At 48.3% G+C, this 24,613-nt stretch overlaps 1 protein-coding gene across 1 annotated transcript in view; it reads left to right on the top strand.

The window, feature by feature from the left end:
- The first annotated feature begins 2,728 nt into the window (after positions 1-2,728).
- Positions 2,729-24,613, top strand: part of PCP4 (Purkinje cell protein 4) — a 60,506-nt gene continuing 38,621 nt past the window's right edge. Inside the window, exon 1 of the mRNA XM_049627854.1 lies at positions 2,729-2,845. Within this exon, the coding sequence (XP_049483811.1) occupies positions 2,837-2,845 (9 nt within the window). The 5' untranslated portion in view covers positions 2,729-2,836. The remainder of the gene's footprint in view (positions 2,846-24,613) is intronic.

Raw genomic sequence — 24,613 nt, 5'->3', positions numbered from 1 at the left:
GCTGCCACAAAGTACCACAGGCTGGGTGGTTTCGACAACAGAAATGTATCCTCTCACGATTCTGGAGGCTGGAAGCTGGAAGGCCAAGACCAAGGGTTGGTTTCTTCTCAGGTCTTTTTCCTTGGTTTGTAGATGGCCATCTTCTTCTCCCTGTGTCTTCACAGGGTCTTCCTTCTGTGATGGGTCTGTGTCCTAATCTCCTCTTCTTATATGGACACCAATCCTATTTCATTAGGGCCCACCCATATGGTCTCACTTTAGCTTACTTACCTCTTTTAAGGCTCTATCTCCTCTATTTCTAAATACAGTCACATTTTGAGGTACTGGAGAGTTAGGACCTCAATATATGAATTTTGGAGGGGACGTAATTCAGCCCATAATGCCATCTATCCTCTCTTCCATACCCTTTATAACCCCCGATTTGTTCCAAATTGTATACTCTCCTTGGCAAAGCCATAGCCCATCCCGGGCACCAGTTCTGGCCCCTCCCCTGGAAACACTAGCAGCCGTTTACTGCTCCTCAAACCCCAAGCTGTTGTAAATCCATATGTGCACTTGTGTTATGAGAAAATTCATGTCTGCACTACAACCAGGCCAGCAGAGCACTGGCTGGTCCTCTGTGTCTCCTCTATTTGTCCCCTCTGCCTGAGCATAGCCTACAAAACCACACAAGGGACCCTCGTCAGGCAAGCACTGGGTGCTCAAAATCCCCAACCAGACAGGCTTTCCCTGGGGAAGGTGTGGTTTTGCCATTCATGCAGAGAAGGGAGCCCCGTCCCTCTTCTTCCAGTCGGCTGCGCCTGGGCAGACCCACCCTCCTCTGTCTCCCACTCCCAACCACTGGGGGACACTAAAGGCATCCTGTCTGGGCCCTCCCACGTGTGACAAGGAGGGGTGGGGGAGGAAAAGAATGAGGAAGATGCTGTAAGAATGTGCTGGCAGGCAGCTCCTTTGTTCGCAAAAGATTCGTGTGGTTGGGATAGACAAATAGGTAAACAGTAAAACCTCGGATTGTGAGTAACTTGTTCTGTGAGTGTTCCGCAAGATGACCAAACAGTTCTAATAAATTTTAACTCGATAAACGGGTGATGTCTTGCAATATGAGTAGCACGTGACGGGATCACAACTGAGCCAATGGTTCTTGAAGTTTGCTTTGATATACAAGTGCTTTGGATTACAAGCATGTTTCCAGAACGAATCATGCTCGCAAATCAAGGTTTTACTGTATATAACCCATCTCTGTTTCTCTGTGAATGAAGAGTTATTATAATGAATGTACCTGTCTTCCCATTGGAAGGGGACTTTCTGTAGACACATTCCCATGTAAAGTGGCTATAAGTTAAGAAGATTGGCTCCCACAAGCCTTAGGAGTTTTGTGTTTCTTGCTGCTTTCTGTTTGTGGTCACTCACGTTCGTATGGTAGATGCAAGAGCTCTGAGCCCTGGCTCCCGGCCTCAGCCTCCGCAGGTGGCCTGTACTCGCTGGTACCCACTGGGGATGTGTGGCTTTTCTCTCACTCACCGAGGTAGCCCTGAGAAAGGAGGTGAAAGGAGAGGCCACTGTGGCGTTGGCCAGATAGAAGACAATGGAGGGAATCAGAGACAGGCCCGAGCTCAGTGTTGGTTCATCATACAGCTATTGGCAGAGTCTCCCCATGTGGGGTGATGGGTGAGGCCCCTGTGGGGCATCTGAGGACTGTAATAACTGCCCAGTTTCTCGTATATTTACCCACCTGGTAGCTGTCACTTGGATATGCTTGTATCTCCCATAGGTCCTTTGAAGAGTTATTAGTCATCATTTGGCGTATCCGCCATGACAGGGCGTCACTGTCCGAGAATCCCGCTTGAACCCAGGGCCAACCTGGAGCTGGCAAGTTGCCAGAGGGTGTCCTGATCAGCCCTGGGCCAACGAGACAGGCCGCGGCACCCACCTCATTCCCTGCACTGGCCATGATCCCGGTTGTGAAAGTCAAGGCTTCACTTGGGTGCCGTGAAGGCTCTTCGGGGTCTCACAAGTCCAGGCAAAAGGACTGAACCTCTTTACAGAGGGGCTGGACAGGCTGCAGCAGTGAAATCTTTAACAGATTCCACGGTCCAGCCCGCATCTCCCTCCGGATGCTGGTGAAGTTTATAACAACACAGATAAGGCCGGAGACTTCCTCTCTTGTCACAGCCTGACTCTCCAAGTCGATGTCCCAGCGCTGCTATGACCTCTTGCCAAGGGAGGAGGTGCCCGGGATACGAACAGCCTGGCAGATTTGGGGTTGGGGCGGGAGCAGTGGAGAATGTTCTCCTGGAAGTCTGGGATCTGTGCCACAAAGAACAGGGGAAGCCGCAGCTCCTGGGAAAGCGAGGGGGAGAGAGAGAGAGAGAGAGAGAGAGCGAGCATGGGCTGGTGTTTCCAGAACTGCCCTTCCTCTAAGATGCAAACATTCTTTTCACTGACGTTGAAAACGTATTTGAATCCTGGACCCTTGAATTAGTAAACGATGGCAAACCGGTGATGATCTTTGTACCTCTGACTTTGACCTTTAAAAAAGAAAAAAAAAAAAAAACCACGCACAAATCTAGCAGCTCTTTCCCTTGGCAGAATGTGGGGCTGAGACCCAGCTCACTTCCCACCTGGCTCCACTAGGTGGCCCCTCGTGCTCTCGGATGTCTGCGAGGCGTGCAGACAGGTGAATGAATCTCATTGGCTTACGGGAGGCATGATGCCACCGGGCAGCCCTTTTTAAGAGAAAAGCCAGGACCGGTGGAAGAGCGACCCCTGAGCATCGATCCGGGTGCTGAGCACGGTGCTGAGCGCAGGGATCCCGCGGCTGCCGCGTTACAGCAACATGAGCGAGGTGAGTGGCCCTCGTCCTTGGAGAGGGAGACTTGGGGGTGACCAGTGCGCTGGCCACAGTGGGTCTCGGGAGACGCCAAGGGTCTCCGGGTGGTGGTCGATCAGCCCTGTGACTCTTTGCTCGGAGGGCTGACCCCCGTTGCTATCCTGGTTTGCGGTGGCAGGTGCAGAGAGGTTGGTGAAGTTTGCAACTTTTTAAAAATTCGCCTTGGAAAGAAAGGGATGGCTTGTTGGCTTCTGATTTAATCGTGACTTTGGAAAGTGCTTTGGGTTGGACACCTCGGGAGAGAAAGCCGAGGGTCTCAGCCTCGCCGGAGGTTTGCTGTGCTTCCCGCCTGTCCTCACGTGTTTGCTTTGGTGGATGGCTTTCAGGACGCTGGCAGGCGGGCCAGCCGGTGACAGTCAGCCTTGGAAGAGACGTGGGGGAAGGACTGCACGGCTCGGCCGCACAAACTACATCTGCAGCTAGTTAGAGCGTCAGTAAAAGAGGCAAATCGCTCGAACCATGAAAAATCTGTGTGTAGGGATGGGGCTCAGGCACCGGAGAGACTTTGACATAAGAACAGCTACATTTCTTCTGGTTGCAAGTCCCTTCTCTGAATATGTTTATAGAGACGGTATTTTGTTGGGGGCAAACCTATAGATAGCTCATTTTATTTCAAAAAGATCACGTTCTCTTTCTTTTAAACGAGGCAGGTTTGGGGTTGTACAAACCACCCTCTAATTCAGCTCAGTAGTGGAGACAAGTCCGTTTTTATTTCCTTTTGGTCGGCACTTAAATAATTACTTTTATCTTCTCTGTCTTTTTTTTTTGACAGATGGGTGATCCTTTTTTTGGGAATTCTAGAGTAAAATTAACGACTTCAGAAATAAGAGGCGTCTTCACTGCGTTTGTCTCTCCGATGGGCGACTTTTGACATAAACATGACAGGAAGACAGAGGAGGCAAAGCATAGACGGTTTAGGAATGGGGTTTGGGACGGAGCCAAGGGCTCGAGTGAGGAAGGGGGCAAGTGTGGAGGAAGATGGGAGGGCTGTAAGCCTCTCAGCCCCAGATAAGGCTGGCGGGGGGGCTCCAGTAAGGCCAGTGCACCTCACTTTTGTCTGTTCTCAGCCCCCAGCTTGGCATCTAGCGCTCCACTTGTGTTACCTTATTTGCCCCCTCAAATCCTGTGAGGTAGGTGCTGGTATTTATTCCCCATTGACAGATGAGGAAACTGAGGCAGAGAGAAGTTCAAGGTCAGCCGGTTCAAAGTCGGCGCTAGCAAAGGGCAGGGCTTGGGCGGCCTTGCTGGGTGGCCGACCGCCGGGGGGGGGGGGGGGGTTTCTGCCCCCCGGGGGCCCCTGAAGGGGCGGGGGGGGGGGGGGGGGGGGGGGGGTTTCGGCGCGCCGGGAGCCACAGAAGGAGCCGGAGGAGGGTGGGGAGGGGGCGAGGGAAAGGGAGCTGGGGCCTGGAGCAGAGACAGGGCGAGGAGGACCAGGCCTCTGTGCCTTGCAGCCTCCTGGTGGACTCCACGAGACTTCAGAAGCTTCCACCCTGGGTCAGCAACCTGTGCTCACAAGAAGCCATGGCTGGCTGTGGAGAGTGGGCTTCCCAGAGGAGGAGTCACAAAGCTGTACAGCACTGGGGGCCCTTCTTCGATAGTCGGCTCCCCCCCCGGGCTCTTCTGGGGTCGTGGTGTTCCTGCTGGGTCCCCTCCGGCTGTCACCCCATCTGCAGCCGAGGCTGAAGCCCGGCGTCGTGAACACATGAGCTTTCCAGAATGCTTCAGCTCGGCGGTGTTCACCTCACCGTGGGTCCCCCGGGAGAGAGCACACGTCCCACAGCTCAGCCCACGATTAGGGTCACAGCCTCGTTTCTGCTGCACATAAAATTAGGGCAGCTCTGCGGCCGCCCCCCGCCCCCGCCCATTCCATCAGCCTCGTCAACAGCCAACTGCAAGGGTTTCCTTTAATGTCGCTAAAATCCCGCAGGAGGCGCATCCGTCTCCTCTGCCCCCCTTTCCTTCCGCGACAGCCCTTCCAGCTCCTTCTCCCTTTCCCCCTCCTGTCCCTCTTGCACCTAGTCCCCCCTCTGTTACGTGCAGCCCCGGTGCTCTGGCCACCAGCTGGGTGACCAGCTCTCTGCCTGATCCCCGACTTCCCGGGTGTGTGTCCCTCAGAGAGTGGGAGTGAGTCCTTTCACTAGAACTCAGACCTGCTTAAAACATTTAATAAAGTTGAACAGACGCTCCTTTCCGGGTAGAGAACTGAACATCCCCCCAGCCCAGAGCTTTTCCTTGGTCGGGTGAATTACGTGTGGCTTCTTGTTTTGATAGCTCTCAGGCAGGGATTGATTCCAGATGATCGTTTGCTTACTCGTGTCACTGATTGCTGCAGAGGGCCAAAGCCAGGGGTCTTGTCAGCCTCTCCTCCGACTTCGGGATTTGCTGGGGTCTGGTGGGCAAAGAGCGCCGGCTCCAGCTGGCAGGGTTTGGTGCCCGCTGCGGAAATCCCTGAGCTCACAGCTGCTCCCCCGGGGCCGTGCTGGGGCGGGGCTGGGAGGAGAGGCCCCCAAAGGGCCAAGTGCTCCCCGGTGGGCCTTGGGCCTACGGGTCTTCTAGCCTTTAGGGGGAAGGCGGTGAGAGGTGGGGACTCGGGGACTGAGCCTGGAGCCGGCTTTCAACTGGGTGACTCCACGACCCAGTGTCTCCTCCGTCCCCCGTGGCAATGCATTGCTCGGGGAACGAGGCGATTGAAAAGAGCAGCTCCAGTACAGCGAGGGGAGTCAAGTCCAAATTTAGGGCACCGAGAGAGTGGAGGTGGTTTGTGGGGGTGTCTAATTTACATTTCAGTATTAAAGTATGTCAGATGGGCCGGGAGGTAATTTAGCAGGGATCAAAATGCAGGTTAAGGTGTGTTAACTGGATCAGAAATCCTAACCACCAAAGTCAAGGTTAACAAAGTCACCCTCTTCTCTCTCCGCCTGGACCCCCGCACAGGAGAAGAATGAGACTCCCTTTGCTGAGGCACCAAATAGGAGTCCCATAACACCGACAGTCCCATTTTCTCATCCAGGTGTGCGTTTTTAAGTTGCTTTTCATTTTTTTTTAATGTTTGTGTATTTTTGAGAGAGAGAGAGAGAGAGAGCGAGAGAGCGAGTGAGCGTAGGGGGCAGAGAGAGACACACACAGAATCTGAAGCAGGCTGCAGGCTCCGAGCTGTCAGCACAGAGCCCGATGCGGGGCTCAAACCCATGAACCAGGAGATCATGACCTGAGCTGAAGTTGGATGCTTAACCAATGGAGCCACCCAGGCGCCCCTTAAGTTGGTTTTCAAAAGAACTGATTTAGGAGAGCCAGGAGCAAGATTTTCATCCAATAAAGGCACACTTTTGGAGAATCAGTTTGAAAAATGACACCCACCATCACCCTATTTTTGAGGAAGTGTGTGTGTGGGGGGTTCCCATTGCATAATGCATCAGTTGACAGCTATTAATTAGACCTGAGACCCCCTTGGGAAAGCATCCAGGATCCTAACTGTCACCACTCTTTTCTTGCATCGGCTTGGATGGGATGTTGCAACTTGGGGCCAGGGTTTCAAGCCTTTCTTCCATCCAGACGTCGCCCACAAAAGGACTGTGCCTGTCAGACGCACGGAGGGAACACACTGAGGACATTTCAGGGCAAATCTTTAGACCCACGTGCCTGTCCTTAGCACAGAATCAGAAGCTACTGCCTACACACTAAGTTTCTAAAGGAAGAAGAGAAGAGTGAACATTGTCTGGAGAGAGATATGCAAGGGGAAGGAATGCTCCCTTGAATCTTGCAGGGGGGCATAGAAAGGACAGGATTTTTGTTTTCAAAAGTGGCCGCCGCTTGGGGCTTACCTAGGCAGCCACTGGGACAACCCATTGCTAAGATAAATAGTAGGGAACAGAACTACAGTGAAAATCGTCATAGTCGTGTGCTTCTTGTGATGTCATAGTGAACCGAGCAGATGCCGGAGGACGGACGAGCAGGCTTGTGGATAACTGTTCAGGGTAGACCAGTTACACCCAGATTCCAAGCATAACTGCGTAAAATGTGGATTTTCCAACTGGCCCCAAAGGCCTGGCAGCAGCAGGCCAAAGACGATCCTGTTTCTTCTATAAGTATAACCTCATTTGGGGATGTACCAGTCAGTGGCAGAGACACAGGAAGATCCAGCAAGATCCCCCTAGTTTCTCTGGATCACACCGGGACGGGCACTCTCTCTACTCTACCTGGGGATGTTAGGTCTAGGAAGACGCCAGGTCCAACTTTGGTTCCCAGTGCAACTTTTCTTGCATGGGCAGAGGTCCCAGTGCAGCCTGGAAATGTGTTTGCTGGGCTGATGGTTTATGGATTGCCATAAACTTTGTTCCCCCGGTCCCGCACCTCATTATCGGATTGTGTGTGGTTAAGAAGTCTCACTGTTTTTCTCTTTTGAATTGAGTCAGTGACTTGCAGTTGATTTTATTAAAGGTTTAGTTGAATAGTGTGATCAAGATGAAAAGGAAATACAGGTTTTTGTTGTGGGAAGTGCCTTGAATTCATGATGAATACGTTCTCTGAACTTTTTTTTTTAATTATAATTTCTGCCTCAGTGCTTCATTAGAGGTGTTGTTATAGGTGGAAGGCGTTCACACTGCATCTGGGGGCCTTCTGTCCTCAGTGAACTGTGTGCCCTGTACCATTTGAACACCTGAACAATATGAGCCCAAGCCTGGGGCTTTTCATTAATTTAGAATGGCTTTCTAGAAAGGGCTTCTCACTGTGGGGGAAAGAAGGACTTTAGGGGATGCATATGCACAGATTTATATAATATTTGGCTGATAGTTTTATACAACACAGCATTAAAGCTCATGGTGTTATTGTCTTAGTCTGTTCAGGCTGCTATAATAAAGTATCACAGATTGAACAGCTTATAAATCGTAGGAATTTATTGCTCACGGTTCTGAAAGCTGGGAGGGAGTCTGAGATCAGGGAGCCAGTGTGATTCGGTGAGAACCCTCTTCTTGGTTCATAGACAGCCTTCTCCCTCCTGTGTCCTCATATGGTGGAAGGAGGGACAGGGAGCTCCTTGGGGTCTCTTTTTGTGAGGGCACAAGTCCCATTCACTGGGGCCCCCCCACTCGTGACCTGATCACTCCCAAAGGCCCCACCTTGTCATGCCTTCACCATGGGGGTTAGGATTTCAGCACATGAATTTTGAAAAACACAAACATCCAGACCATAGCAAGTATTATGGTTGCATTTTATTTATTAGCATTATCCCCCCTAGACTGTGAGCTTCCTGGGGACAGGAACAACTTTACATTGTCCACAGGACCTGGCTCCTGGTCTGGCACTTGGTAACGTTCCCTTATTGGATGAATACATACATTTGGGGGTATGGGTTTATCAGTTAATGTGACCAACAGACCAGACCCCCTCTTTTCTAAACGTTGAGATTTGTGGTCCAGACAGGTTTGGAGAAGAAAAGTTCTATCTTTTGTTTTTTACTCCCGGTTTGAAACCTGGGTTTGCCATTGAAATCCTTTTAAGTTGGAAATGGATACATTGTCAGATATACAAGAGAAGTGCACTGACGGCAGGCAAGGCGATGAGAACTGGAGAGAATCCGGACAGGAAGAACTCTTGGCATTTGGAAAAATGTCAAGGAAAACAGGGACGCTGAGGGAGGGACAGAGAATTCTAATATCCTACAGTTGGGGGTCGTCTCCCTTGGGACTATTTCACTTCAGATAAGCTCTATGAAATTCAAACAAAAGGAGCTTCAGCCAGAGAGGCAGAGCCTGTGAATGCCCTACAAAGCTGTTGGCTGTACTGAAATAGAAAACCAATTTGACTGTGCTTACAGGGGGATAAGAGAGAGCCCGAGCAGATCTTTAGGAAGATTCGTGCCGAATCACGGTCGTCCAGACTGCAGATCCTGGCACACGGTTGAAGGCAAAATATACTTTGTGTACAGGAAGCACATCGTATATTCAAGTATTTTAATTGCTATTTAAAAATTAGCCATTGATGTTTCTATGAATTAACCAAATGTTTTCATTTCTAATTGCATATTTAAATATCTTAAGTTGGTTTATATTTGAGCTAGGAAGACGTGACCATTCCTACACAAAAAGCGATGGGCTTGTGTGTCTTCCCCTGGGAGGTTAGGCACTGAGATGTACGACCGTGTCCCCGTGCGGTCCAACAGGCTGTGACTCCACGTTCCTATCGTCCCCAGGTATCAACTGTTTACCATTCTTCATCCACCTTTGGAATGAAGTGAGGTATAAGTAATGAGATACAGGTACAGGTGTACTTTGGGAATGGGTATGAGAATGTTCTACAGATCGTTGTTCTGTGCCATAAGCCAAGCAAGCCTGACACACCCACCAGTGGCCCAGACCTATAAATCCAACATCCACTTCTGGGCTGTTGTACATGAACAATTCCGTGTAAGTTACACACGCCAGGCATCAATCTGCTTGAATATTGTTTGTGCCTTACACATAGCCCGAAATTTATGCCTCAGAATCTCACTGAATTACTTCTCGTTCCACTTCTGAAAGGGAGACGCTTGGCCATGTTTATCACATTGCCAGTGGAAAAATCAATCACCCACTAAATGCCATTATTTTACATTTTACTCTTAAACTGCCACCTTATAAATAAAAAGAAGACAAATTGGAATCATAAAGCAGGTAGGTAATCATCCACAAATTGAAAATTCTCCTGCAGAACATCTAAGGGGAAAGAAGCCAAAAAGGGTGAATTGATTAGAATTATTGCAATAAGGCAGTTTTCATACCACAGTGGAAACTAGAATAGAGACCAGGAGAGTCCTTTTCCCTGGAAGGTTTCTGCCTCTGGTTTGAGGAAGTCATGGGCTTGGCCAAGACTGAAATATCTCAATCACCCACACTTCAAGCCTTCACCCAATGGTCTGGATTGCCTTTTGAGTGTTAGTTTTTAAATATTTGTTTCTGACTCCCGGACAGCTATTTGATAGCTGGGGTTGGACCTGGTTTGGCTTGAGATTATGCTTTTCCTGCTATCACAATCCCAAACTGCGGAGGAGAGTCGTGACAAAAGAAACGGTCATCTGTCCTCATACCACCACATCTGTGGCTTGGCTAAGGTTCTAACAAGTGATTAGTTATTTTAATTTTATGCAATGCCTGGAAAGAGGACCCTGCAGGTAGCAATACTCATTAACATTCGTCTTACCCAAACAAGACAGTTAAAATGGGGCAAGAAAGTGTGTTCTCTCTTTTCCGCCAAGATTTTCTTCTTTAGTCAATATACTTTTATGTCCATCAAGGGCTAAGTCCCACTATTTAAAAATTATTAAGAAATTAGGCCTGTTAATTATTTTTAAAGAATGTTTTAAAGATTTTTTTTTATTTTTAAGTAATCTCTATACCCAACATGGGGCTTGAACTTACAACCCCAAGATCAAGAGTTGCACGCACTCCCAACTGAGCTAGCCAGGTGCCTGGAAGGTTCTTACATATATAAATGGAAGGTTCTTACATATATAATTTCCTTATTAAGTAACATCACTCTTTCATTAGGGATTATTAGAAAAATAGCACTTTTCTTTCCCTGAGCCTGGCCAAATGGCACAGTGTACCTGGACTTTTCCTTTTCACATTTCCCGACACCTGTTTGATACACCGAGAAATCCCCCATGCCACGAATTGGTCAGATAGTCCTGGTAACGGGACTTCCTTTTGAGCCTAACTTGATGGCTGTGGTTTAGAGGCTCGTGTTGGTGCTCATGAAGATATCCTAGAACGAATCTAGCAGGATCAGTTCACATTTCTATTGTTTTCTTCTTGCTTTTGCTGACAGTGTTAGTATTCTTTTCAATCTGTGAAATTTTATGCAGGAATTTCATTGGGGTAAAAAAACACGTCATAAAATTGACCACCTTACCCATTTTTAAGCGTATAAATTCAGTTGTGTGGTTTATTTATTTTGTTACGAAATAGACCTCCAGAACGGTTTCATCTTGTGAAACTGAAATTCCATTACCTATTAAACAGCAAATCCCCTTTCCTGTTCCCCTTATCCCCTGTGACCACCTTTCTACTTCCTGTCTCTATGTATCAAATGTCTCTATGTATCTGACTCCTCTAGGGACCTTATAGATGTGGAATCACAGAGTATCTGTCCTTTTGTGCTTGGCTGATTATACTCAGCATAAGGTCCTCCAGGTTCGTCCGTGTTGTGGAGTGTGACTAGGCAACACTTTTTTTAACAACATTTTAAAAAATTGATTTATTTTTAGAGAGTGAGATAGAGAGTGAGCATGAGCAGAGGAGGGGCAGAGAGAGAGAGAGAGAGAGAGAGAGAGAGAGAGAGAATCCCGAGCAGGCTCCGCACTGTCAGCACAGAGGCGGATGTGGGGCTCGATCTCACAAAATGTGAGATCATGATCTGAGTGGAGAGGAAGAGTCAGATACTTAACTGACTGAGCCACCCAGGTGCCCCTGTGTGAGACTTTTTAAAAGTCACTTACCTACTTAGTGGGGAGATTAGTTCAGTTAAAAGTAGATTACATAATCTGTAAATCCTCCTCCCGGGGCTCAAGGAGCTGCATTGCAGCACGTGGCGGTGTTGAGAGCAAGCCAGGAGTCACGGGAACCCATTCTTCCCTACTCACCAAGTGACAATGTCAGTATCGATCCTGAGGGTAGCTATTGATAAAACCTAATTTCGTCCTTATAGACCTTTGATTCTAAACAGATGTAAAGAGAAACGTCAAAGTTTTCTTCACCGTGCATGTGCGAATTGAGCACCTTACAGCCCCAGAGATGCCATTCTTGGCTGCCGTCTACCAGTGGTGCCCCCTGGGGTTGTGCTGTGCACAACCTGTGCAGCCGAACATAGTGGCCCTGCCCTTTCTTGGGGTGTAGTCACCCTGCTTCAAAACCACTGACCTAGAGAAAGACTGTCATTTCTATGGTTCTACTTAGAATTCAGAGAATTCAAGGAGACCGTATTTGTCATTTCCCTCAAAGGAGTCATTTTCAAATAGGGAACTGAGTGCCCAAAGGCGAATTTTGCTCAAAACCACAGAGCTTTTTGAGGAAAAGCCAGCGTGAGTTTCACTTACACACTTCCCCTCCTATTACATTTCTCATTTTCTGGCATATCCTGGACACAACCCAATTTCTTTTACACCTGCCCCAATTCCATTTAGGACTTGGGCACGAAATACATGAGAAACAATATTGTCCTGGATTTTTTTTTTTTTCCATTAGTCTTGAGTGAAAAAAGAGCAGCTACGGGGATCTTGACCAAGTCATTCTTTCCCTCCCCAGGTCTTCCACTTGATCTCTAGAGGTTCAAGTATGCCCTCTGAGCCTTCCCCCTGCCCCAACCCCAATAACACAAGGAGTGTCTGGTAAACGTCATCGCACTGTTGCCCCAAAAGTCCCTCACTGAGGTCTCCGTTGAGAAATCCTCTTCTGCTTCACGTGGCAGCTTCCTTGACGTTGACTTTACACCAGTCTCCTTTATGACCTTGCCTTACTCTCCATGGCTCTGCGTAAGAAAGAGCATTCTGAACCCCCAGATAAAACTCTCAAAAAACTTTTCCTCCCAGAATGGGGGCCCTGTCTATGGTCGAAACCACTGCGTGTGTAAATCAGAAATCACGTATTTGGTCAGTCACATTTCCTTCCGCCTTCTAGATTATGAAACTTGAAAGGACAGACTTGTGTCGTCCCTTTTCCTCTCCCCGGCACATGCCATTCAACCTACGTGGATGGGGACTCCATTGCGTGTTGTACGTTGTGCTGGGTGAATGAATAAGGCGTGGCTGGGAGGCTAGCCCCGGAGACTGAATCACATAAAATTAACTGGGCTACAGGTTTCTTCACTGTATACACTGATTGCCAGGGATGCACAGACTATAGCCATTGTGGAGGCTTAGGAAGGAGGAGAAGGATGTGTTCAGGGAAAGCTTCCACGTGGAGTCCATGCTTCCAGAAGTAGGGTCTCCATAGATATTGATTGAGGAATAACCACCATGGCTGATGGTTACTCTTCAAAGTCATGAATTTTAGAACCACATAGGGCTTTAGCAGTCTGAGTCCCATGAACCGATAGGTATCTAGGATGATACTACAGTCGATTTATGCCTCTTGCCTAGTGATATAAATTCCCATACATGTGTCAGTGAATATTTGGGTTCTATTTAAATTATCACGTCTCCCTTTAAAAGTGCTAAGTGAGTAAAATCTGTTCGGTACATTGGAAGAAGATTACATGTGTAGTTGTGCATGTTGTTTTCTTTTAAAAGTTCCACGTTCTACTTGTGAGAAGCGCCCAAATGAATTTAGATATGCCTGTAGCCTACCTTCCGTGCGAGGATTACTGTTTGTCCAGGGTGAAATATCACTGCACACGTCGCACCTCGGAGACCCCTGGTGGCATAATTTCTTCTCTTCGGAGTTTGTTCGAGGCATGGGCTCATCCCTATATTTATAACTCTGTTCTCACATATGCATAAGTCCTGTCAAAAGATAGAGATAATACAGTGCCGCATCGCAAATATTATTTCTGGCAATGTTCTATACTTCAGAAGTGTGGGCTCTTTTACCTATTCTGGAAGATAACTTCCTAAAATAGATGTAGCAATTAGTCAAGTCCTCTACCAAATACCTCATGCAAGTTTATTGTTATTTTTCCATCTAGATTTAATCCTTCCCATCTTCGAGGCAGATTCATTTCGGGGGGGCACTGTTTAGTGAATTCCCCTGCCATCATTTTTTTTTTTTTTTTGGCTGAGTTCTTGCTGAGAGCCAGATTTGGCTGAAATTCATGAGAGGGCTCCCAGACAATTGAGTTTTGGATGAGGATTTCGAATCCTTGCATGACAAAAGCATAAAGGCAGCCTCACGGAACTTCAGCTACAAGCAGTACCCTCAGGGGACCCCACTCTCTGCTCCTATGTCCCTTTTGTATTTTGATGAAGAAGGAACCTAGCAGATCTCCCTCCGAGATGAGGCGATTTAAAGACAAGTAGCAGCCTCTATAATTGTTTGCTCCCACCCGGCTTTGGGAGAAGTCTCTTTTGAGGTCCCGGTAGCTCAGACAGCACTGGAAAGTCCTGGGGAAGCCTGTGATTGGACTGCGGGGGCAGGGCGGTGACACTTGGTGGGGCCCGGTGAAAGACAGAAACGTGGGGCTCCATGGTAGACATTATTAAGAATTTCAAGACGGAAGGCGGGGGTTCCTGGGTGGCTCAGTCGGTTAGGCATCTGACTCTTGGTTTCGGCTCAGGTCATGATCTCACAGTTTGTGGGTTCAAGCCCCACATCAAGCCCGCATCGGGCTCTGTGTTGATGGTGCAGAGCCTGTTTGGGATTCTGTCTCCCTTTCTCTCTCTGCCCCTCCCCTGCTCATGCTCTCTCTCTCTCTCTCTCTCTCTCTCTCAAAATAAACAAGTATACTTCAAAAGAATTTTCAAGACCGTGATGACAGAGCATTACCAAGCTTGGGGCCTTTCTGAGCCGGACTCATGGGTCCTATATGACTGCATGGGTCACATGGCCACGAGGCTGGCTCTGGCTGAGGCTGGGGGCTGCCTGATTGCTTTTTGGTGGAGAGAGAGGGGGGCGGAGAGAGAAAGCTTGTGTGCTAATGAAACATGTTATCCCTTTGCAATGTCAGGGGCCATATATATATATTTATTTGTTATAAATATATATATCTATATATATTATCTATATATTTATATATAGATAATATTTATAGATAGATAGATAGATTCTTTTCTTCCCTCACTGAGAGGAGGTTTTCAGAATGGCCCATGCCTGACCACGGATGCAAGTGGCTTGAGGGCCTTCCCTCTGAAGGAGACGGACCACTGAGGCTGGCTCTAAGGAAGCCCACCTAGCCGCATGCTGGCATAAGAAATCAGATGATTTCTGACCTGACCCTGCAGGTCTGCTGCGAGGTGGGAGTACTAAAACTGATTAAAAAGCACTTGGAAAGCATATGCTTTTCAAAGACCGTATAAATGCTAAACGATGACCCCAATATGAAAAACTCCCCGCATTCCGATTCCAAACGTCTTTGCCAAGGGTGGGTTGTTGACTCCGATGAATGTCTCGGGTGGCCTGCTCCGGCCCTCATGGCTTCTTCCCCGGGGAGGGGGGGCATGTCAAGGGACACGGAGAGCAGGTGCATGAGGCTTGTTCAGTTAAAGAAACATTTCGTGCTTGGGAAGTAAAGGGTTTTCATCGGAGCAGGATCCAGGGTCAGTATGTGCAGATACGAAGCCACGCGGTGGCCCAAGCTTCAGCCATTCCCATCAGCCCTGTCCCAGGAGCGCGACCGCGACGTAAATTACAGCTGAGTTGGTTTTCCAGCAGACTACGTGGGTCTGGATTTTGTAGGGGTTTAAAAATGAGAGAGGGAGCGAATGCCCACCATGAAGGAGGCAGGGCGTGAGGCTGAGTTGGGAGGCGGTGCTTGCTGGTGGGCATGTGTGCATTCTGTTTCCAGCGGGGAGATTGCTAGAATTTTCACCTCCCCGGGGCGCAGCTGATCAAATAGCCCTGGACAGCTTCATCCGGTCTTCTAATCCGTCTCAATTCGCTCCTCGGGCCGTGACAGCTGATTTATGACCAGGCAGTCCCGTTTCTTCCAGAAGTATACAACCTCAGACTTGTACGGGTTCTGAAGCTATTTTCGTTTTAGTTGAGTGGGGGAGAAAAGCGGGCTGCTTCTTTATTACCAAAAAAGAAAGTCTCCGGCTTCTGAAGCCTCAACCCCCCCCTCCCCCCACGCCTCCCTCCACCCCAGGAGAAGTGCGCTGAGGAGGACCCGGTGCCAGGTTAGTATCTGCGTTTTATCTCAAGGAGTCAGCGCACGACACTGGGCTTCAGCCTCCATGGGAGGAACGCACGGAGAGGAGTCCGCGAAACTAGTTAAGTGTGCGAAAAAGAGATCAGGACACCTGGACAGAGGGAATTACTGAGCCAGAGCCATCTGGGCTGTCCCCAAGCCCCGTTGTCACGGGTGTGGGAAAGGCGTCTGCAGGTGCGGTGTCACAGTGGCCTGAACACCGACCGCGTGGTGGTTCCCAGGGCGGCCGACAACCTTGTGACGTGCGTTCACCCCAACCGTCCCCTGAAACCGTCCGTGCATTTTCCCCCACGGAATTTTGTGTGATGTGGGTGGCCGTCTACAATCAGGAGGGTCAGGAAGCACCCTCGATGCCTACTCTGCCACCAGATGGATCGAGGCACCGAATGCCGGTACCGTTGAGGGCAGGGGCGCCATCAGAGGCAGACCTCCCATCCTCCAAGGCGGTGGTGTCCCCTGTAGACGTGCAAACTGCGGCGGTAGGGGTGCCGTCTGTCTGCGTCCGAGCCCCGTCCCCTTCCACTCAGCGGCTGCCAATCCTCGGCCGTGTCACTAAACCTCTCGCTCAGGGTGTCCGGCCGTGCATCCATCAACTGGGAATGACCGTCCCCCCGCTTCAGAGGGTTGTGGCAACCCAAGTGTCACGCTGTTGCTTTGCAGAGACAGAGCCGGCCGTCTTGGTGGGAAAAAGGGAAGAGTCGTGGCCAAACTGGGAAGCCTGACCTTTCAGTCAGCCCTAACTGTGGCCTCTCTTGGCCAACCGTGGACGTGGCTTAGGCTCTTTCCTGCTCTGATGAGGAAGTTGAGCGCGGCGGGGAATCACGACCGGCTCAACCACGGCGGAGCCATGTGGCCGTGGTGGGTGACCGTTCGGTGCCCGGGGTGGCTGGCCGGTTAGAGTCTCCTGCCCACGGTGGCTCTTTCATTCTGCGGTCTCTGGCCACGCTTTGGCCTTCGTTTGATGATGCCCAGCACCGCGTTCTACTAGCTGTCCCGGGGGAAAGGAGGCAGGAATGAAGTCCTGGTGTTACGGCTGAAAGCAAAGCAAAGAGGTCTTTCTCTGTGGCCTCTGTGATCTGGGGATACGTGGACTCTGGCCTCATGGCAGCTTCTCTGGCCTTTGAAATATAAAAGTGCCCTAAAAATAACACGACTATGGGGGGACCGGCAGCCTTCGTGTTTTCACAGTGGTATGGTAGAGGTTTCATTTAGTTCTAGAAAAATGACGATCCTTGTTGTTTTCTCCCCCCTCATCATCTGTGTCAGGTCGATGCGTCCTTTCCTGAGTTAGTTTGTGGGCACATCTCTGTTTCTGCCTTTATATTCATCTTTTATTGACAGTGTTGTACCTTTCTTCTTTCTCCCGGCATTGGGCTGGCCGGCCGTAGCTCCCGGGATGGGATGGGGAGAGAAAGCCAGTCTCTTCTGTCCTTTTCTGCTCCGTGTGGATCTGGTATCTTCTGTGCACACTGTGAGAAACCATGAGTGTTTGGGTACCCGTGTCTTTGTCTGAGAGCCTACCGTTGTCCTTTGTGTCAGTCACGGCAGTGGCCGTAGAAAGCATCTGCCCTTTCTGCCGACAACCTGCATCTCGAGCATATTCTGAGGAACCGACCCCACTTTAGGAGGGCAGAGAAGGGAGTGGGGCAGACGGAGAGGCATTCCTCTGGGTGTCGTTCAGACGTGGAAGGTGGATGATGACCTCCACATTCACGGGCCATTCTGGCCCCTTGCGGACCCATGGGGTCAATGGAGGGGGCTGGGGATCGGCTCACGCTTCCTTTCCAACCTGAGCCATGCAGGGACTCTGCAGACGGGTCCGCTGCACACACGCTGCCCCAGGGCTACTCAGTTCTCCCCACTCTCTTCGGTCACTGCCCTACCCTCCTCCCGCATCTTCTCTTTCTAGAAAAAATACAAGCTGTCATTTGTATCAGCGCACAAAACACATCCACACTGGGAATAGAGGTCCAGGAAGCTTCGACTGAAATTAATATTAGCTAACAGGTAGAGACTACATCCTTTATGAAAAAAGAAATAATCACAAATCCTAATATTCTCTCTTTAGATTCTCATGATAGCCATATGAGCTATAGGTTTAATTTAATTTAATTTAATTTAATTTAATTTAATTTAATTTAAATTTAATCCTTCATGGAGAAGAAACAGAGCCAAGATGTGAGGAATGAAATCAGTTGTGCAGGGTCATTTGGCCACTTGTGGGAGCTGGGGCTTCTCCTGGTCCTCAAACTGCTGAGCCCAATGTGCCTTTAGTTCCCTAGCTTGTTGCAAATTGAACAAATCAGAAAGGAAAGAGGCAGACTTCTTTTGGAGCCTGGTTTCCCATTATGTCGCCATCTGATTCCTTTCAGGGACCAGACCCATGCACTGAGACCATTTTTATCACATGTAATTCTCATGGCCTGATGAAGTGGGGATAGTGTTGTCCTGGCTTTTTAGAAGCAGAAACTGAGGCCCAGAGAAGTCAAGTGACCTGCACAGGGTCACACAGCTGCTAAGTGGCAGGGCTGGCTGGGAGAGTCTGGACAGTCTGAGTCCAGGATTGCAGGACACGTTCCTTCCTTTCCTTTCCTTTCCTTTCCTTTCCTTTCCTTTCCTTTCCTTTCCTTTCCTTCCTTCCTTCCTTCCTTCCTTCCTTCCTTCCTTCCTTCCTTTCTCTCTCTCTCTCGCTCTCTTTCTTTCTTTTCTTCCTTCTTTCTTCTTTCTTTCTTTCTTTCTTTCTTTCCTCCCTCCTTTCTTTCTTTCTTTCTTTCTTTTCTTCCTTCTTTCTTCTTTCTTTCTTTCTTTCTTTCTTTCTTTCTTTCTTTCTTTCCTCCCTCCTTTCTTTCTTTCTTTCTTTCTTTCTTTCTTTCTTTCTTTCTTTCTTTCTTTCCATTTATTTATTGGGTCATGTTTACTAAGGTATAACTTTCATCTAGTAAAAGTTATCTTTTTTAGTTGCATCCTTGTTGAGTTTTGACATGAGTGCTGTCTTATAATTGAGATATCGACTATTTTGCCGCCCCATAAAGTTCTTTGTGTGCCTTTAGAGTCCGCGCCTTCCTCTATCCTTAGCTCCAGAACCTACATTCTTCAGCATCACACCTTAAATAACAATTTCCCCATTTATGATGCAAGCTATTCACACAGTCTCGAGCAGCACATGACACATAGGCTTGTACAGGTGCTTGATAACTGGTAGCCGGAGCATCAGAAAGGTAGGAAAATGATCAAGAGAGTGAGGACAGTCCCGGTTCTCGTAAATCACGCCCGCGTCTCAAGCTGCAGAGACGACATCCGGTGATAGAGGAGTCCTTGCCCCTGCATAGCTGCTGCAGCCCCAGTCTATAAATGGGTTTCCGTCCTGCTCCTTAAATGGACACTGCCACCTGCTCACGGGGCCTCTTCAAGCCCATCTGGGAGAGAGGGCTAGGGAGGCTGCCTTCCCACACAGCAAAGAAGAAAGTGCCTCAGGGCCGCCTCAGGTCCCCGCGGCGGTCACTTTGCTCTGCCCATACCTCCTTCCCCCCATCCCTGCTGGTGGCTGGGAAACCCAGGGCTCTGAGCCGGACAACTGGTTTTAGGAGGACACGTATCTTCCTTCTGGCCCAGAGTCAGCATCCTCCCTCCATGTGGTTGGGGGTTCAGGAGAGAATTCAGCCCATGCCTACAGAATTGCACACCCCAAGGAGAGGGGGTTCCCCAAGTGGTACAGAAGGAGGACACCCTCCTTTGTGCTCTGGGCACCAGAGCCCGGGGCGTCCTTGGTCTCCTCTGTGACTACGGTTCGGGGGCATCCCGGGTAAGGCCAGCTGCAGACCTTTCTTTTGTGTGCATCTAGTTTTCTGCCCAAGTGGAGAAATCTGGGCTTTCCCATGGGCTTAGACAACAGAACTGTATTGTCCCACAGTCCTGGTAGCTGAAGTCCAAGGGCAAGGCATCAGAAGATTGGCTCCTTCTGAGGCTGTGAGTCAGAATCTGCCCCAGGCTCTCTCCTTGGCTTACAGGTGACCATCTGGTCTTTGCATCCTCCCCCTATGCATGTCTGTGTCCACATTTCCCATTTTTCAAAAATTGTAAATGTTTATTTATTTTGAGAGAGAGAGAGAAGAGTGAGAGCGAGCGTAAGTGGGGCAGGGGCAGAGAGAGAGGGAGACACAGAATCTGAAGCAGGCTCCAGGTTCCGAGCTGTCAGCACAGAGCCCGACGCGGGGCTCGAACTCACGAACCCTGAGATCATGACCTGAGCCAAAGTCGGATGCTTAACCGACTGAGCCACTCATGCACCCCCACATTTCCCCTTTTTATAAAGCCCTCAGTCATATTGAATTAGGGCCCATCCTAAGGACCTCATTGGAACTTGATTAGCTCTGTAAGAACCTGGGCTCCTAATAAGGTCACTTTCTGAGGTACTAGAGGTTAATACTCAATTTGGGGGGCACACAGTTCAACAAATAACACTGCAAACACTGTGGTGAATTCCACCCAATTTCAAGGAGCATTCAGAACGTTCCCTGCCCCTCATTTTCAAAGAGAATTGACAGCCACACAGTCTTATGCCTCTTTTTGAGCTTTGCTGAATAAACAAAGCAAAGTGATTTTATTGGCATATTTGAGATACGTGGATTTGAAAATTTAGAGACATTTACTATAAATGAACTTAATAGGACATGAGCTCATCCATGATGAACTCACAAGATACATCGTTAAATATACAAAATTAGAGTCTTCCACATAGAAGCCACTAGATAGCAATTGTTCTCAAAGTTCTAGCAAATACCAGGTATGAAATTGCATGTATGGCATGTGGCCATTTTTATAAAACCGAGACTATATTTGTGCGTGTCCACACAGAAAAAAAAGATGGGAAGGAAATATTCTGGAACATTTCATGAAATGGGAACAAAGATTTACCCTGATGAGTTGGGTTATATGCAGTTTTATGCTTTCCTCTTTGTACATTTATTTTCCGAAACGTTCAAATAGATAACAGTGTTATTTGAAGAGGAAATTGGCACAGGGAAGGTTCTTAAGGGGGGAAAATACTAATTTAAAAATGTGGCTGTAGGACAAAGTATAAAGTGCATTTCAATAAGACAAACCACGCACAAATTCCTAAAAATGAGGGTCCTTTTGTAAATGTTCTGCCTAACCCACAGCAGTGCTAATTATTTCTATTACCATAAAGGTCAGGATGAAAATGCTAGGGGCAGAATATAGCATCTGGGGTGGAATTTTGGCCTTTGTGTCTTTCCTGGGTGAGAGCGGGCACACAGAAGGGGCTGAAAAATTACGGGGGTTCCTTCACTTGTATTTGAAGATCCCATCGCTTTTTTTTTTCTTTTTCTTTTTTTTTTTTTTTTGCCAGCCATTTTTTTTTTTAAACCCTTCCAGCCGAAGTTCTCTTTTCACATTCGTTCCTATACCTTTAGGGACTAAATTAGTAGAGTTTCTAATGCTCCATTTTCAGAATGTTACTAGGAGAATTGTAGGTGATTTAAAATATCAGTGGCAAGAAATTAAATCCATTCTGTCCTTATCACCTAATGTTGGCATAAAAGTCACTTCTGCTCTTCAGACAAATTCGGGGACTTTGATTTGGAGGAGGCTTCTAATGACGTGGCTTTGATGTTCCCAAGAAGCCATTCAATGATCGTAGCAGCCCCAAGCAATCATCAACTACTTTCTGGCCGACCAGCCCATTTCACTGTGCCGGGGCCATGGATTTTGCTCCACTGTTCATTTAAAGTCTGATATTTCATCCAAGAGACTCATGAACCTCTGTCAATAAAATGTTAACTATCATTCCATGGAGGGGCGCCTGGGTGGCTCCGTCGGTTAAGCTCCCGACTTCAGCTCAGGTCATGATCTCGAGGTCAACGGGTTCGAGCCCCGTGTCGGGCTCTGTGCTGACAGCTCAGAGCCTGGAGCCTGTTTCAGATTCTGTGTCGCCCTCTCTCTCTCTGCCCTTCCCCAACTTGCTCTCTCTCTCTCTCTCTCTCTCAAAGATAAATAAACATTAAAAAATTTGTTTTAAATAAAAAAAATTAAAATAAATTTTAAAAAGCTGTAGCAACATGCCTTTTTGTTTCTTTATAAACACGGTGACTGAGAGAAAACACAGAGAAAGTGCTGGGAAGGGTGCACTGAGGTCTGTGGGGTCGGTCCCCATCTTGATGTCTCTCCAGTGTAGGGCATGGATTCTGAGAACCTGTCCGAAATGCCAAGGTCCCCGTGTGCAGCCCACACCACAGGCAGACAGATTTGCGTTTTTCTTCCTACTTGGGAGCCATCTGAGGAGCCGCTCATCACGATGTTACCATTTCAGGCACACTAGAAACCCTGAAACCATTGGAAATATGAATATCGACAACAGCAAGACAGCACCAAGGAGAAAAATTACTCAGGAGAAAACGCATCCCCAGGGGATAGATGGTGTTAAGTCACACCTGCTAACGAGAGCTTCCGAGGCAGCATGGGAATGGGATGGGTTTTTCTTTCCTTCTTTTGCCAAATCTCTACAACTAGTTGGCAGACAGAAGCCAAGAGAGGCCAGATGATGGGAAGAGACAGCAACGTGCTTTAAAAAAAAATGCCTTCAAACAAGTACTTTGCCTTCTCTTCATATAGAGATGCCATCCAGTTGATATCACCGAGTAACGCCCACTGTGGCCCTCGCTGTCGTTGATGGACAGGGAGAGCACGCCTACTCACTGCCAGGTCCTGACTCGTGGCCGGCAGGAGCCAGAGTCGTGATCTTTCCCTCTCAGAGGCAGGGATAGAGACTCCAGTAAGGGATGTCCCCAGGGATGCCCGGCCGGTTGGGGTGCCGTGACTCACACTGAGCAAAATATGGAAAACCCCCCTCGACTCCACTCACTTCTGTGTGAATCGTGGTCCCTCACCTGCGCCCCCGGCCTTAGTCCCCTTGAGTCAGGCTCTTACCCCAGTTCGTTGAGATGACTGGTGTATTCTCTGTCTGTCCCGCCAGGTGGTGGGCCAAAGTCAGACACTGTGTCCCCTTGTCCTGGGGACCTTCAGGGCCCAGCCTAGCACCTGGCTCACCGGAGAAAGTAAACAGTCCAGGAACTCGAGTCTCTCCCCCAGGTTGAGTCCAGGCCTCTGTCTGACGCCGAATCTGCACACTTCACTGCAGATGGCTTTGCATATCGGTGAACGTGCCTCATTGACAATCCGCTTTGGAAAAGAATCTTTTATTTCTTAGCCTGGGAGGGACCAAAGCCCTTTAGCTGGAGTATTTTGCTTTTGCAACAGCAGCGAGAGGCTGGAGTCAGGATCATGTACAACCAGTTTCACTTCTTTCCCAATGGCTTGATAATAGGACTGAGAAGTCACGTCTTTGGGAGCCGGAGGCTGCTGTGGACCTCGTTCCAAGAGGGTTTTGTCTTTTCTCCAGTGTTGCCAAAGCAAATGCATGCACAGAAATCTTTCCAATATTTGGTGGCAAGATAGATGAGTCCCTTGGGGAGACTGAGGAAGAAGGGGTGGAGAGTGGCTGGGACCCTGGGGATGGCCTGGGACACATACTTGAGAAGGCTCTTCATTCCCCAAGCCTGGGGTGGGGTGGGGGTGGGGGGCTCTGGAAAGGGCGACCCTCTAGTCAAATCAAATCTCGCTAAACCAAATATCAAGCCAATGCAGATACAATACAGATTTAGCCACTTACATGTACAAGGGTAGCTTCAGAAAATATTCTCGGACTATCGTTTGGACCCTAAATTTAACCTGCTAAAAATTCATTTCACATTTCCTTCTCTTCAAACTTCTGGAATGAAAAGTAAATATCTTTTAACAGGAACCCGTGTTTCATCCTGTAACTGAAACTGTGTGTTCTGGTTGAATGATTTTCTAAGTAGACGTAATCTGTCCGGTGTTCTGAGTTTGCACTGATGAAGAGGGAGGTTCTGGAAATTCAGTCTCATCTACGACACAGGAGAGTAACATACCAATTTTATAGGTATCCACGGCAAAGTGTTCTTTGTGTTCTGGAAATTGTATAATAAAAACTCATACCGTGACGGCCTGAGCTCATAACCTACAGTTGTGGCCCAGGAGAAAGCTAAGAATGGAAGTTTTCAAAGACTGTAATAGAATAATTTTCTAAATCCTTGAAATGACTTAACTTCTTGAATCTTTTACTTACTTTGGGGAAACGTGTGACCAGTGCCTGGGGGAGCCGCACAGAGCCTGAGGCCAAGGGAAGTATCAGTCTTACGGGCGGCCCTGTCTTTATGTGCAATGTTGATGTGTATCCAAACTTTTTATACTCCTTTTGATTTTCTAAAATATTGCCTTAAAATGTTGTCTTTTTTTTTTAAAGCTCTCTTGGGGTGTTGACAAATAAAACTGTAACATACTTACAGAGTACAATGTAATGAATGGATTGGTATATGCTCACATTGTGAAAGATTCCCACCTTTGGGGTAACCAACGACCACAAATCTCACCTCACATGTTTACCTTTGGTTTTTGGTGGGAACCCTTAGGTTCTACTCTTTTAGCAAATTTCGATTCTACAACACAATGTTATCAATAGTTACCACGTTATACATTAGATCCTCAGACTTTGTTCATCTTAAAACTGCAAGTTTGTACCTTTTTAGCAACCTCCCCCTATTCGCGCCCCCCAGCCCCTGGCAACCCCCTTCTACTCTGTTTCTATGAATTTGTCTTCCTCTCTCCCTCCTTCCTTCCTCCTTCCTTCCTTCTTTTCCTTCCTTCCTTCCTTCCTTCCTTCCTTTCCTTCCTTCCTTTCCTTCCCTCTTTCCTCCTTCCCTCTCTCTCTCTCTTCTCTTTCTCTCTCTCCATTTCTTTCCTTCCATCCTTCCTTCCTTCCTTTTTTCCTTCTTTTGTTCCTCCTTCCCTCTC

This window comes from Panthera uncia, chromosome C2 (genome assembly GCF_023721935.1).
Source record: "Panthera uncia isolate 11264 chromosome C2, Puncia_PCG_1.0, whole genome shotgun sequence".
NCBI lineage: Eukaryota > Metazoa > Chordata > Mammalia > Carnivora > Felidae > Panthera > Panthera uncia.
This window is presented reverse-complemented; position numbering and strand designations above follow the sequence as displayed.